The following is a 16,056-nucleotide window of genomic DNA, read 5'->3' on the forward strand; positions in this document are numbered from 1 at the left end:
TTTTTTTATTTAAATAATAATAAAAAATTGTTGATGTGATATAAAAAGTAAAAAAAGTTAAGAATGTTTTGAAGTTGATGTTTTTTTGGAAGAAGTGAAAATAAGGGGAGGGGGTTATTAAACGGGGCCGAAGTAATTGAATTAACACCAAGCCATCTTTTTCACCCTTTTAATGGAATTGTAGTTGACGATTGCTCTGGTTTTTATTTATTTATTTATTTTAATTTTTAATTTATCTGTAGGCGGCTTCATGTCCCTAGCTTTTAGTACATTGCTTGCTTACTTTTGTAGTCAATTTGAGCACATAATGGGATAAAGTTTGGTAGGTTTTTGAAGGGAATCCGACCTCCTTAAAAAATACGTTTGGAAGATGAATAATACTATAAACCATTTTTTTATCTCACAATTATCTCACAATGCCGACATGACAATTCAAACTAACCATTAGATCAGTCATTGTAAAAAGGAAAAGAAAAATTCAAAGGTTGATTGGGACTGACACGTTAACATTGTAGGCTACTTGTGGATAAAAATATGATATGTATAACATTACTCTTGGAAGATAATTCTCTCAATACCTTTTATATATTAACATTAGAAAGTCTTTAAATAGATCGACTACAATGAGATAGCACCAAAACTAATAAAAAATATAATATAAAAATATTTAAAAATTCAATCCTAAGACAAATCTTAAAGTAACCTAACCCTTAATAAATACAATCATAACTTACCACGACTTCGATCTAATCTTATCTCATCCTATTAATTCCACGGTTTCCCCCGGTAAAAGTATGAGGTTCAATTCTTACATGCATGCATGATTTTTTGACTTGAATTCATTTGAATTGCATTAATTAATTTATTAATTGGCCAATTACGTCAACTAAGAGACAGGTTCAATTCTTACATGATTTTTTTGACTTGAATTCATATGAATTGCATTAATTTGTTAATTGGCCAAGTACGTCAATTAAGACACGTGCTTCAATTCTGGCGGCTAACACACATGCACACACACACATATTATATATATATATATATAGTACAATTGAGTCTCAAAGCATCCGGAAAAATAATCACGTGATTAATTAGTTGCGACTTTTAACTCTGCAGTTCATGAAATTAACCATCTCCTCTTTCATGATCCACATATATATACAATTGCACTTCCAAAATTCTCAAGATTTTATCAAGGGATTTATAAAATTATGTAGTTATTTTTTTGAGGATATCTTCTATAAGGATGGGTTGTAAACTCTTCATTTTATAACAACTAATTATAAGTGGACAAATCATAAAAAAAAAAAAAAATACAATAAACATGAAAACACCAAATCCTTTAAAACAAATTAAAGAATAACGGTTTCTAGACACACTTCACCGGAATATGGTGGCTTTGGGTGGTGGTCTTCGGCAGATTCCGATGGTTGGGTGTTTGTCTTTTCCCATTGATTTTATCTTTCCTTAGTTTTCTTGGCAGATCCAGTAGGGTGATGGGGTCTTTGTAAGGAATAAAACTCAAAAAGTGCTCTTTTGTTCATTGGTTTTGTTTTTTTGGTAGATCCAGCTGAACGCCGGTGCCGGAATCCACGAATTCACCATTGGAATACACTGAAGTCCGCAGCCGTAATCTGCATCTTGGAGCTTGTTCTTTTCAATGAGTATTGATGGACGTAGTTGAGAATCTCAAATTTGGGGTTGGAAAATATCATGAAGGATTAAATCCTAGGAGTTTTTAGGTTTGAAAGGGTGAGGGAGAACATGGGTTGGACTATTTTGGGAAAGAGCTTGTGAAGGCAATTGATGGTGGTGGTTTTGAGCTTAGAGGAATGAAGATTGAAGAATGGAAGATAAACGAGCACAGAGTCGTGGTGGCAGTAATATTTGACTGGTTTGGATGGTTGGTTTGGCTGAAAGATCCGGTGTTTTTATCCTATTATTCTGTTATAGTATTTTTTTTTTTGATTTGTCAAATTTCTACTTGAGGCTGTAAAAGTGGTGTTTTACAGCCCATTCTTATAGAAGGAGCCCTTTTTTTTTTTTTTTTTTTTTTTTTTTTTTTTTTTTTTTTTTTTTTTTTTTTTTCTCTCTTCAAGAGGTCTGACTAGGCAAGAAATCAAGATTTTGTTTTTTTTTAACAATAAACTCAGAGCTCCTTGCATTAATACCAACAGACCCGATGGCACATCACAGTGAGTAGAAGTACAAACACACGCTACCCACTAAGCCAGAATAATCTGATTTGGGTACTGCCTACAAATAAACAAATATTACAAGATCAGGCGTTTGAGCCACTCTCCAACAGTTAAGCACAAATCCAAAAAAAGAGAGGACATATTCGAGCTAAACAAGCCTTAAAACATACCTGTAATATCTGAAAACCCATAGACAAACTTTAGAAAGATAAAAACAATACAAGGAGCATACAACGAAACATATACTCGATAGAAACCACAAAGCAAGTCAGCATTCGAAAGTAGCAGTTCTTCGTCGCCGGTGCTTGTTGAACACGCGCCATTCCCATCCATCACCCCTGCGGCAGACGATCGCCAAAACTATCCCCCACCACGACAAAAAAGACAAGTCGTGACCCACACGCGTGGTTCTAGAGAAGGAGAACCTTAGAGCGTGCAGGTCACGCGTCGACCACCTGAGACCCACATGGTCATGGCCGGAGGCGGTAGGACCAGGGAGCTATGGCGAACACCATTGAGATGCGCGTGTCCCGAGAAACTCGGTGAAAGGGCACAGATCTAGCGACGAAAACATAAACAACGATGAAGCATAGCTAGAAAAACCCCTCCCCAAACGAATGTCTCTTACTCGTCATTCCTGTCAGAAAAAACACAGAAAAGAAAACACAAACAAACACTCTCAACAAGTTCAAGAAACCTGAGAGGACAATCACTTCATAACCCTAAAGGTTAGGAGATAAAACACCCTTGAATCTAACCACGGGGAAGCAAAAAACCTCTTAGGAGGTCAAAAAAATCACAGGGAAGAGAGAGGCATGGAGCCTCCCTCCCCCCGGGCCACACAGACGAGATCTCTGCTCTCTCTCTCTCTCTCACAGTATCGGGAGCCTGTCTTTCTAACAAGAGCCCCTAACTCCCGTTAATGGCATTGAAATTCTAACAGAAATCAAGATTTGACAGAAAAAGAAACAACAAAAATTCGAGGTTTGAAACCAAGTGGTCAAGTATTTTATTTTTTTTATTGCTGTCATTTTACGTTAATATATACAGCTATCCCTAAAGATTCAAAGAAGTAGCAGAAGAAATATAAAAAGACAAGCCCATTTGAGGATTGAAAAATTAAGGAATTATATAAATTATGTCTTTAATTAAGTCCTTAACCTTCCCTTCTCCTTAATCACATGATTGTTATTCTGTATCCTTTTGAGTAATGATTCGTACGTAGTTTCGTACTACGTCAGCCGCCGCACGTCTCCATGAACTTCATGGCCTAAAATTCCTACACGTTGACTATTAATTTGTCCTTGTTTGTCCTCACCCACAAATCTTTATGAAGATCGACAGAGTTTTTTTATTTTTATATTGTTTTGCTTTTTTTTTTTTTTTTTTTTTTCTGGGTATATATTTACAAACAAGCTAGCTGAGCAAGAGATCGAGATTAGCTCTCACTTATTGGAATTAATTGGAAAATAATAATGAAAGCAGGTGCTATATATATAAAGTACATCACGATCGAGAGAATTAATTACTAGTGACATACAAATCTAGAGTACTAGTACAAATATATTTGAGTTGACAAGTATTTCATAAAATAATTCAACCATCGTACATATATATATATATAGAGAGAGAGATATCTATCTATATATATATATGAAACTTTATGAGCATTACTCTCTTTGAACTTAATGATCGAAGGCATTATAATAATTGATTATATAGGCTAGGACGTCCTCACTCCAATGAAGTACCACCATGTCTAAGGCTCCCAGCTTGAAGGAAGATTAGGGTTTGTGACAAATTGACGGCTTGACAACGATGATGCTGATGAAGAAGACGATGATGTCAACGATGACATGATGGCGTCAATGTACTCCATTTGATTGTTGGCCACGTGTGGTTCATGTGTTTGATCATGATTGGAACCAGATGGAAAACATGGGAGTCTAGCCAGTGGGTCAAATATTTCTTGTGAAGAAAATGAATATGGCATGCTAATGATCTCACAAAGTTTTGGCATAGGAGCAGGAGGAGGCACTGTTAATGCATGAGGATCCTCATTATAATGCATAGTTCCTCCTATGCTGAAATTTTGATGTTCTAATGACCAGATGGGCTCACAATTAGAAGAAGAAGAATTTGATGGTGGAGCCACTAAAGGTGGAAAATGAAGCAAATTTGCACCAAAATTGGGATTACCATGATCATCAAAGCCCCCTTGAAACGCTGAGGTTGGAGTAGGAAGCTGGTATAGCTGGTCTTGTAATTGAGAGCTCAGGATCCAATTATTAGGGTTTGCATTTAGAGAGAAGAAACCTTCCTCTGGAAAGGTGGTGGCTATAGCAGGAACAACAACCTCTTGAGAGATGACCTTCTTCTTTATGCTTGAATTCCAGAAGTTCTTAACCTCATTATCTGTTCTTCCTGGTAGGTGCTTGGCTATCTGTGCCCACCTGTCCATGATGATGATGGAAATAATTAATAGTGATAATGAAGAAGAATAAACAAGAGGAGGAAGAAGATCGATGAAAAAGCTAGCTAGCTTAATTACCTGTTTCCTAGAATGCTATGGAGTTCAATGATGAGTGTTGCTTCTTCGGGGGAGAAGCTCCCTCGTTTTAGGTCAGGTCTGAGATAATTTATCCACCTTAGTCTACAGCTCTTTCCACATCTCTGAAGGCCTGCATCGCACAACCAAACAAGATTAATTAGAAGAAAGAGATCGAACTGCTATTTAGCATAGTACTTCTGTACGTGTTTATCTGACACAATTTTCTAAAAAATCAGCCATTGAATCGACGTTTGATAGAAAGAAAGAAAAACACTCGAAATGCTGATTTTTAAACAAATTGTATAAAAGAGGACGAAGTACAAGAGTATGCGGTTTAGACTTACTCTAAGAAAAATAATAGAACATACATATCATGGCCGGGAACATGATCTTATGATTTTTGGAGTTCTGAACAAATTAAAAAGTGTTTTGAAAGAGAGAGAGAGAGGGAGAAAAACGCTACCAGCAAGTTTAGGGACAGAGCTCCAGCAACCATGGCCGTAGGTTGAAATGTAATTGATGAGTTTTTCATCTTCCTCTGGTGACCAGAGCCCCCTCTTCACCTTCTGCTTGTTGCAGCACGAGTGATGTCCCATCCTTCTCTCTCTCTCTCTCTCTCTCTCTCTCTCTCACGTACACACACAAAAGCAGTAGTGCAGTCAATGGCAGATCAAGGTTATAAGTATCTGGGGAATCATGAGTTTAATAAAAAGAATAAATAGAGAGAGAAAATAAAGGAAAACAGAGAAAGGCAGCTCGATCTATATACCTCTCTAGCTAGCTTTTGCCCTAGGAGATCAGTTCTGAAAGAGAGAGAGAGAAAGAGAGAGAGAGAGAGAGAGAAGCTATGAATTTAATGGAAGAGCTGTACCATGGTGGCCCAGTTAGGGCTTGTAGGAAAAGGCTAAAAGTTGCAGTATCCTCTGTAAGAGCTGCATTGCTTATAATGGATCCCATCCTTCTTTGCTCTCGATCTCGTGTCATACATGCAGGCCGGTGGGGGGGTCCATCTGTACGTACGTGTTGATATGCCCCACTTTGGACATATCTAGGATTCTTCATCAAGCAAACATTTCTGATCGTCGACCCTTCACCCTCTAGATTGGACTTTTTGAGGATGGCAATAATTATACATTGTTAGGGCAACCTCAGCCGATCATCTCCTCTGATTGCATATATGCAACTGCATATTTGCTGCTTTTTTTATTGCACATCTTGATGATCATTGGATGTTAAACTAGTAAATTTGCCTAACCTTTGTCGTTTGGTGAAATGCCTAGCTAACAAAGAAAAAACAGATCGAAGAAGATCGAGAAGATAGAATTTCTTTTTGTGTGTATATATATATATATATATATATATATATATATATATATTCTTAATTAATTAAATATTAGTTTTTGTATCAATTCATCGATCAACTCCATTTTCAACTCGAGTCTGTGGATCCTCACCACCTAATCGGAGTCGGTCAAATACTTTCACTCATTCTCCGGCCTCCATCCCACAATAGGGTAGTCTACTTTCTTTTTTACTATGTTCGAGAATAAATACAAGTTTTCAAAAGAAAAACATTTACTAATTTGTAAATTTGGAACCATATTTTTATTTAAATTTGGACTCATATTTCTATATATTTCCAAATTTAAATTAGCATTTTTAGTCTAAGACTATCTTAAACAGAATATGTGTAACTAAAACACCCACACGTATATAGAGTAATGCTATGTCTGTTTTAGTGTAAAATTATTTTTTAAAAGTATTTTTTGTATTTTTTGGTGTTTCATGCGATTGAAAATAATAACCAACAAAAAATATTTTCGGTTTGTCTGAAAAAGCATATTTAATTTCCATAAAAATGATTTTTTTTTTTTTTTTTTTTTTTTTTTTTTTTTTTTTTAAATTTTTGAAAAACCGTAAACCATCTTTTGAATTTGAACTTCTCATTATCAAATCGCTGGACTACCGTCGAAACTTGTTGAAACTCAAATTTTTAGGTTAATATTTTTATGTTCTGAATAAAAATTAATTTATATATGTTAATATGATTGAATAAAAATATAAAAAATATTTGTGAATTTCCGTACGCGTCAAACGCCGAAAATGTTTTCTGCAGAAAACATTTTCTTGAAAAATATATGATTTTCCAAAAAACATTTTCCAATGAAAAACATTTTACGTCAAAACAAATGGAGTCAAGAGTAATGCTACATACTATACTTCCATCCAACTGTGTTGGTGTGACAGGGCCTATTACGTACCCTTTGTTTTTAAAAAAATAAAATAAAAAATCAAAGGCCTGATAAATACTGCTTCATCAATACAGACTATACATGCAGTAGGGTGTGGTTGAGATGAGAGTGTACGTAGTATATAGCATTTCTCATAGTCATAGAATTAATTATGCTAGAAACTACATTTTTATCTCACAATGTTAATAATGTCAGCACCAAACAACTCTTTGATCAATCAAAAAAAAAATAAGGAATAATTGAGACTGTCACTTCAGTATGGTATATGATAATTGTTGAATAAAAATGTGTTTTCTAGCCTTACGTAATATATATATATATATATATATATATATAAACAAAAATAATATTATAATTATTTCACTTTTTCTCTTCCAAAGTGAATTTTTTTTATTATGTACATAATATATTAACCTATTCCCAACGGTTGCCGCAAATGCAGTCAATGTCGGTGATACTCGGTCCCCTGTTTTACACGTGTTCTCCTTTGGGGGAGGAATTTTTATATAATTGGGTGTAGCGCTACCCCTGTAATACCTGTGCCCTATATATTGACAAGAAAATACTACCGTATAATGTATATTTGCCACGTTTGTTAATTTGACGGTTTTAAAGTGTTAATTGTTAAAAATATTAATTAATTAAAGGGATAATTGTATCATTGGTCCTTGGAGTTGGTCTAAATTACGAATCACTCTCCGAACCTATTTTTCAATTCATTCACCAAGTAAACAAAGTCCGTTAGTAGATTACAATACAAATGATATTTAGATGTTGTCAATGGGTTCTGTTAATTTAGTGGACCAAAAAGGGGTAATTAGTTTAAACTTTTTAGATAAATTATGATTTAATATGCATAGTATTAAAATCAAATCGATGTCTTAATTATAAGTTCGAATCTTGACTTTCTAATTTATTTTAAATTTTCAATTAAAATATTTCACGTGTCATTCAATTTGGTCTTATTCGGTCCCATACGCAAGTGAAAATATAAAATATTAATTAAATAACTAAATTTATATATTTTTTTACTAACTTTTAAGATATTCAGTGATTTAATATTAATTAATAGCTCCAACAGTGCCCGAAAAAGTCTAGTGCATGCATGTGTGGCGGCATTCGATCGTCGAGTACTTTGGTAAAAAAATAGTTATGATCAGTATATTCTTTTAACCAAAGTCCACCTCTTTGACGAGATAGGAAATCTCAATTCTCTTCTTACCTTACTAAGAGCATTTACAATGGATTTTCTATATTTTTATTTAATATAATTAACCAAAATCCAATTTTTTTAGTTAATGATCACTTTTTCAAATGCATTAATACATCATATTATCTAATTCTTTCTCTATATAATTTAAATATATATATATTTTTTTTATTTCATTTTTCAAACATATATTTACTCATTGATAAAAGAAAGAGAAATACATAAGAGAGGAGAAAAACATAAAATATATATTTTATTTTCCCTAAAATTGGAGAGTATTTTCGGAATTTTTACAAATCTCGTTAGGATTTAGCGAAAAATCCTAACGGTTACGAATGCGTGAAATTGAAAAACAGTGAAAGACAAATACACTAAATTGAGAATTTTTGAAATTTAAGGAGGTGATTAATTGTACATGTAATGAAAATTAAATTCAAAGGAGTTAAGCGAAAGTTTTCCCATAATTTTTTTTTTTACGTTAATTGGTGATCACGGAATTACCCACCTCCCAATATATATTCCATATTGCATTAATTTGAAAAAGGAAAAAGAAAACAATTTTTTTCAATTAATTTCCTTTTCTTCTAGAACTTTCATATATGAAGTTAGGTATATAGCAGTTTGGTAAAATGAACGTACGTTAGCAGTAGATAATGTTCCTCCAAAGCCTGTTACGTACGATTATTTCTTTCGCTAAATAAAGAAATTAAACAAACTAAAATTTAGATAGAGGAAGAACAACGTACAATATTATATAGTGATCATATTAATTAACGAAGCACTCATTCCTTAATCATGTAAATTTATGACATAATATGACAATATATACATATGTTTGGTTTCTAAGTTTTGTCGTACTAAAGTCTTCATCATGAGGATGGGGGTGATCGAAGACGACAAAAAACGAGGAATATTATTGAGAATGATGATTGATTGTGGTTGAAAGAATGTATATATCAGTATCACGTAAATGCATATGAGACAAGCTTTTTAATCATGACCCGGCCTCAATAACGATAATAGAGATGATAGTGATCGACGATGATGAGAATTGAACAATGGTGGTCATCGATTAACGACGATATATACTTTGAGACTCAAGCCAATTAACGATCGATCCAACCAAATTGAAATGAAAAAGTATTTAATTTGGGAGGCTTCTTCTTCTTCCTTCTCTTTCTTTCTTCTTTTTTTTTTTTTTTTTTTTTTTTTTTTTTTTTTTTAAACAGTGTTTTGATACGATATAAATGCTAGTTAAAACAGTTTTTATGTTTTGAAGAGCGTTTTGTGTTTTGGATTTGGATTGTTTGTTATTATATATATGTTTGGCTTGACAACGGATTGATAATAAAAAGACCAAAAGAAAAACAAGACAAAACCCTTAACAAATATTGCATGCCCTAGTCTTTTATGTTAAAGACAAACAAAATAAGAGGAGTGTTGTTATCGTGCACAATGACAACGATGAATAATATGGATTAATGAAAAAGAGAGGGAGCAAGAGAAAATCTAGATACAGATTTAATTACGTGGTTCGACAATGTGTTTATGTTCACAATAGTGCGGTTATAATCAATAATGATTTAGGGTTACAATATAATATATTTATAACAAAATCTTACTATATAGCCACTATACTAATGCTCTCGTATTACTCTCTATATATGCCTACGAAAATATGAGCCACTTGTTCCAACAAAGAGTGTCATGCAATGGTATATAGGAGAATGACGCTTTGGCCGTTAAAGACACAAAATAAGATGGGGATTAATTAAGATGTCCCTTGTCTTTGTAAAAAGGGTCAAAATTCATCAATTACTTCTTTTCTTATTTATTTTTTTGGAAAGCTCAACTTATTTTTTTTTTTTGAATTTTCTTCGCTTTTGCAATCACATGTTTAAAGTTAAAAAATTCTTAGTTTAATATATCTAAATTTTAATTTTTTTTGTAATGCCACCCTCATGTTAGGAGGATATTTTGTTAAATCATGAGGAAATGATTTTATTTATTTTTTAATTTGTCTTTTTAATCAGATAAGTGCTGAAATTCCTGAAGTCCATCTATCAAACCTAGCCTTTCAATATTTAACATATCACCAATAACAAATATAGATAATATTTGTCCTTTTCTCTTGTTATGAATTTTCAAAGTTATACCTTAATGAGAATGAAAACTGGTAGACGTAAGAAGCTTCTAATTGGCAAAAACTTTTTTAGGTCGGTATCATTACTTGGGTCGTGATAACATTTCACCATTACAGTAACACCTCTTTAGAAAACAACTACTTATATATTGATCGACGACCGTCGTAAATTAACCAGATTGAAGGAATGTGAAGGTTAATTAACAGGAGATGATCGGCTGGGGCTAATTAATGTTCTTTATGTGCATAAGATTATGTGTTTGATAACCCTATTTAAGAGCTGTTTTTTGTATTTTGGTTAAATGTTTTGATATGACATAAAGGTGAAATATATTTTAAATTTTTTGCGGGTATTTTGTGATGAAAGTTAATTTGTTTGTTAATGTTATGACTTTTTTTTTTTTTTTTTTTTTGGTAGAAAGGAAAATTAAAAGAGAAAGTTGATTAGCAAACACTCCATATTTCCTACTTCTTTATGTACCCAACCTATATATGTAGCTTCAAAGTTTTAGAAATCTAGAAATCAAGCCTTGCATGTAGTATTATTTTCTCATATTTCCTTTCTCTTTCTTTTTGCCCTTGCCTGATAGCTAGTGATAGGCATCCAAATGGAGCTGAGTGAGAAGTTAGCTAGCTAGTTAAACTTCTTTCTGGCTATTCCCTAAAACAAAAGGCTAGGGAAAGAGAGAAGAGAAAACGTTTCTTTCCCTTCATCTACATTCCCAGCCACAGTACGAAACAATAATGTGAATCTACAACATTTTGTTAATTAGAATATATATAGGACCTTCATATTAGGTTTAAGAGATTTTTCTTAATTATTAAAATATTTATTATAGAGGCGTGGTTGTGATCAAATTAATTCTTACAACTCCCCCCCCCCCTTTTTTTTTAAACCCACCAGTGACCATCCGGCATTCCAGCCTAGCCACCACCGACCACCGACCAATCCATACTACTGTTGGTGTTGTACCAAGCGGTCTTCACCATACTCGGTGATCTTCCACCGCCATGTACGACGATCCTTCACCGTTTTCTGCTAGCATCACTAGATATCCATCCGGTTTCATGCCATATTTTGCTTTGTGTCGCACTTGATTCTAGCTCATTTGAGGTCACATCCAGCTTTTTTCTACTACCGCACACGATTCCCATCTGCTTCATCAACGTATCTGAAGTTCGAGCTTACGCTCAATTTTATTTTTAGTCACACCAGATCCACTTCAGCAAAAAAAAAAAATAAATAAAGAAAAAGAAGAAAAAGGACTGTCTTTTAAAAAAAAAAAAGGTCAATTAGTTTTCTTTCTAAACTCAAGTTTTCGCCTTGATTTTGAAGGGGAATATTAGAATATAGGACTTCCATATTAGGTTTGAGAGATTTCCAAGTTAATTATAAGAGCAAAATCTATCATTTTTAAATCCCGTTTCTCTCTTGCTTCCATTGTTTTCTTCCATTTTATATTTCATTACAAATTTCTACTCATTTTCAAGCATGTCGCTTTAGTTACATGATTCAAACCAGAATATAGAGTGTGTTTGCTAAAGATTGTTGAGATTTTTTGAATAGTAGTAAAAAGTGATTGATGTGGTATAAAGTAAAAAGAATTTGTATAGAAAAGTGACAAAAGTTTTGTTTTGTAGTAAATTTTTCTATTTGAATAATAAAAAAAAAATAATTGATGTGATATAAAAACTGAAAACAGTTAAAATGTTTTGAAGTTGATTTTTTTTTTTATTTTTTTTTAAAAAAAGAGAAGTGAAAATAAGGAGAGGGGAAAGCAAAGTCATAATCTTGCATTTACCGATGAGAACTAATTAATGATGTTATGGGATGTTGATGTTATAAGTGTTGCACTAATTCAGATGGAATATCTCCCTTTTTGGGTGTTTTGTTTTTGTTTTTCCTTCTTGGTTCTTTGAATTTGAAAATCTTTGTTAAAACAGGCTTAACTTAATCAGTGTCAAAGCATAATTAAGTACATACCATTATTTAAATGAATAATGATGAGAATTCCTGCATATATATATATAGAGCAAACTCCTTATGGGTTCACTGTAAACATGTTTCACGTACAGGCAAAAACACTTCACTGATAAAGGTAGTAATGGGGACAAGGGGGAGAATATATAGAATCACAACCTTTCTGTGTATGGGCCTGCAAATATATAATTTGAAACGTTGAAAATTAAGCAATCCCCAAAAAAGTATATGCCTTCACATTCTGTTCAAGGTTACTTGTAAATGTGTTTTACTTGAATAATCAAATAGCTGCTTTTGTCTAATCTTGATTGGCTGCTCTTGAAGTGATTTATCTACAACTAATCAAAAGATGACTTATTTTCGATTGGTGCCAAGTTGGAAAGCTTATCCAATTAACTCTATTCTAATTAGACTAATTAGTTGATTTACTACCATTATCCAGACTTGATAAGATCACTACTTTATGCAGTTAATTACTAGTATCTCCATTTTTTCACTGCTCCAAGCAGGAAGAAGGAAACATATAATATTTCCCAATATACCATTACTGCAACCGTTCTGGACGGCTGCAGATATCCCTTCAAAAAACTACACTTATCCCATCAAACTACCACCAAAAACATTTTAAATAGCGTCGCACGTTGTAGTTTAAGGAGTGAGCGTGCGTAGTTTCCGTTAATCTTCTTTTAAGGATTAAATTGGTACGTGTGGCATGTGTGTGCACAACAGCACAAGAATATATCAGCAAACATGTAGCCCCCATTAGTTGTTTAACCCCATGTATGTATATTCTTTGTACAGATTTGACAAACAAGTTGAAACCCGAATTGGCACGGTAATTTGAAAAGGAAATAAGATTAAAGGCAATGCTTTCTTGTGGTGAAACAGGCTGCCAAGCACCTATGACTTCACATTATTTGTTGCTTCTGAAAGAAAAAGTAAGAGTTTGGAATGCTTATGATGGAAGAAATAGAAACCCAGAATTAAAAAAGAAAAAAAAAAAAAAAAAAAAAGATTCTTGATTTATTGTTTGCACATGCAACAATTAATAGCACCAGACTCTTTTGCTTTATTTGTTGAGCCATCATGGGATACCAGATGTTAGTGATGTTTGTTTTTTCCCAACTCACTGAGGAATCAAAAACAAGTACATGAAAGACTGGCCGGTTATTTTCTGTGTCTTTTCTTGAATAAGATCGATTTTGGTATGGGTCCTTTTCCCTCCAATTTAAATTAATTTATTCTAACAACAACTTATTTTTTTTCTTCTTCTAAGCCTTGATCTTTTGCAACCTAGCTAATCTTTTAAAAACAAGTTAATTAATTCAGTACTCTAATATGTATGACTGAACTGAAAAATTGATTAAAAAAGAAAAATGAAGAACTTCACTGATAACCTCCGATCTTTCATCACTTTTGTAAAAAAATACCAAAACTTTTAAAAAGTATCAATTTAGGGTATCAATCTTTCCATTTTTTTTTTTTTTTTTTCAATTTCAACAATCTGTTAGAATTTTCCGTTAATCTTATCAAAATTTCCATAATACCTATGTATTTATTTAATTTTTAAAAAAAATTATAAAATTATAAAATATTCAAGCATTGGTATTTTTGCAAATTGCGTTAAATTCTGACCAATACCTAAATTCTAGCAATTTTTTTCTTATTTTTTTTCCTAAAAAAAAGAAGAAGGGGGTCTTTTGGAAAATTTGAGATTTAACGGAAAATTCTAATGGAGCATTGAAATTGAAAAAAATTGAAAGATGGATACCCTGTTAGAATTTTCCGTTAAATCCTATCAAAATTTCTAAAATACCCCTATATTTATTTTGTTTTAAGAAAAAAATTAGAAATTTTTTCAAATATTCAAGTATTGGTATTTTTGCGAATTCCGTTAAATTCTGATCAATACCTAAATTCTAGCAATTTTTTTTTTCCTAAAAAAAAGAGAGGTATTTTGAGAATTTTGACATGATTTAATAGTAAATTCTAACAGATGGTTGAAATTGAAAAAAATTTGAAAGGATAGATATCCTAAATTGACATTTTTTAAAGTTTGAGTACATTTTTTCAAAAGTGATAGGAAGATGAGAATTTATAAGTGAAGTTCTAAGAAAAAAAAAAAAAAGTGAATTTATTTGGTGAAGTAGCGAGTTTTTAGGATTGGAATGAAATCATACATGGGTCAACTCCTAGTTTGTTATAAATAAATGTGCATGCTTCTTTTCTTTTCGCACATAAACATGAAATCAACAAGATTCTACCTACCTCACAAACCCTAAATTAATTTTCTCAACGTCATTCACAGTAGAAAAAAAATATTGAGTTTGACATGCCCTAGCCTTTTCATCAATTCACGTTGAAAATTTCAAAAATCCCTTCAAATGACAGCAATAAAGGTGCATGGAATAAACCAATTGAGTTCTCCATGAATCAATCATATATAATTCGTAGCCCACCATAATATGAGAACATATTGACGCAATACAAATGATGGGATGGAAAGAAAAACATGAAACTAATTTCATTAATCCCAATAAAGTAATGAAAATAAAACTATATATATACCAATGTGGCATATATATATATGCATGCATACTGACAAAGTAAAGGAACATACAAAGAAAAATAGCTTAGGCACCCCTATTGGCTATAAGACCCCACCTTCCCCACTCAGCCTTCCTTCTCTTCATGGCAACCCCACCATGAAAGAAAGTTCACATTTTTGCTCCAAATTGAAGAAAGCATCCCATTCCTTTTCTTTCCCATCAATTGACATCCAAAAAATTTCGAGCTTTTAATTTGGTGGCACCCTAATTTATTGCCTTCGTTAGCGCAAACCCTCACGCGTAAAGTCGGTGAAATCATTTAATTTATATTCTAGCTAATAGTACTTATCCTTACGTATGTGTGAGTTCAGTTGAATTGAGAGTAAAATGACAAATGCAAAGTTCGAATTCATAACACCATTTATCTAAAACCTCAAATCCAGAGAGAGATATATTTAAAGTCAAACTTCAACGACGGATCTATATCTGTGTGCTGTCTAAAACTTCTCAAAACGTGTTCTTAGTTTTGAAATTGACACATGAACTATTTCATGTTGGAGGTGCAGATTTTGATCGATCTCTTCAAATTTCTTATAAGAGATGGAATGGAATATGAGACGGGTGTGATGGTGATATATACATGTGGTCCTTTTAGCTAGCATGAATATTGCCGGGACCATAAAAGATGCTACACATAACTGCATGCAACCACATCACTCATATATATATATATATACAAGTATACTAGCTAGGATGTTACTGCTTGCTACTCAATTATGTCTCTTGAGTGGGGCTAAGAATGTCTCCCACAGGTCAATCGTTGCTCCTTGCATGATTGAAAAGGTTTTGAGATTAAACTGGTCCCGAGATCATGACTTTCAGCTGCATGTGTTAATCATATCGATCTGGAGGGATCAGAATTTTTATTAGATGGGCTTTGGAGACGATTCTAGAACTGAATTTGGCCAACTTAACTAAGTCCTAATTGGAACAAGATGGAAGAAGATGAAAATTTTCAGATATGTTCGATCAGATGGTTTTTGGCTAATTGATTCAATCAAAATCTTCCCCATGCCAGCTAGGGATAGTGACAGTGTATCTCTTTTGTGTGGGGGCACTGGGGATACGGTAAGCGCCAAAGATCATAAATATTTGGCTAAAGCTAGACCAGT

The 16,056-nt window shown here is 32.9% G+C and overlaps 1 protein-coding gene across 1 annotated transcript; it reads right to left on the bottom strand.

Moving 5' to 3' along the window:
- Positions 1–3,957: 3,957 nt before the first annotated feature.
- LOC133863187 (transcription factor MYB61-like) lies at positions 3,958–5,345 on the bottom strand. Its single transcript, XM_062299163.1, has 3 exons — positions 5,213–5,345; positions 4,750–4,879; positions 3,958–4,651 (listed from the first exon to the last, which is right to left on the bottom strand). Exons 1-3 carry the CDS (start codon positions 5,343–5,345, stop codon positions 3,958–3,960), a joined length of 957 nt encoding a protein of 318 aa, XP_062155147.1.
- Between the last annotated feature and the right edge of the window lie 10,711 nt (positions 5,346–16,056).

The sequence above is a fragment of the Alnus glutinosa genome, chromosome 3 (assembly GCF_958979055.1).
Source record: "Alnus glutinosa chromosome 3, dhAlnGlut1.1, whole genome shotgun sequence".
NCBI classification, from domain to species: domain Eukaryota; kingdom Viridiplantae; phylum Streptophyta; class Magnoliopsida; order Fagales; family Betulaceae; genus Alnus; species Alnus glutinosa.

What these genes read in the sequence shown, in the direction of transcription:
- LOC133863187 (XM_062299163.1), bottom strand. Translation starts at nt 5,345, where the DNA reads ATGGGACATCACTCGTGCTGCAACAAGCAGAAGGTGAAGAGGGGGCTC. An exon ending in CTCTGTCCCTAAACTTGCTG is followed by an intron (nt 4,880 to 5,212) that starts GTAGCGTTTTTC and finishes TGTGCGATGCAG; the next exon opens with GCCTTCAGAGATGTGGAAAG. An exon ending in CATAGCATTCTAGGAAACAG is followed by an intron (nt 4,652 to 4,749) that starts GTAATTAAGCTA and finishes CATCATGGACAG; the next exon opens with GTGGGCACAGATAGCCAAGC.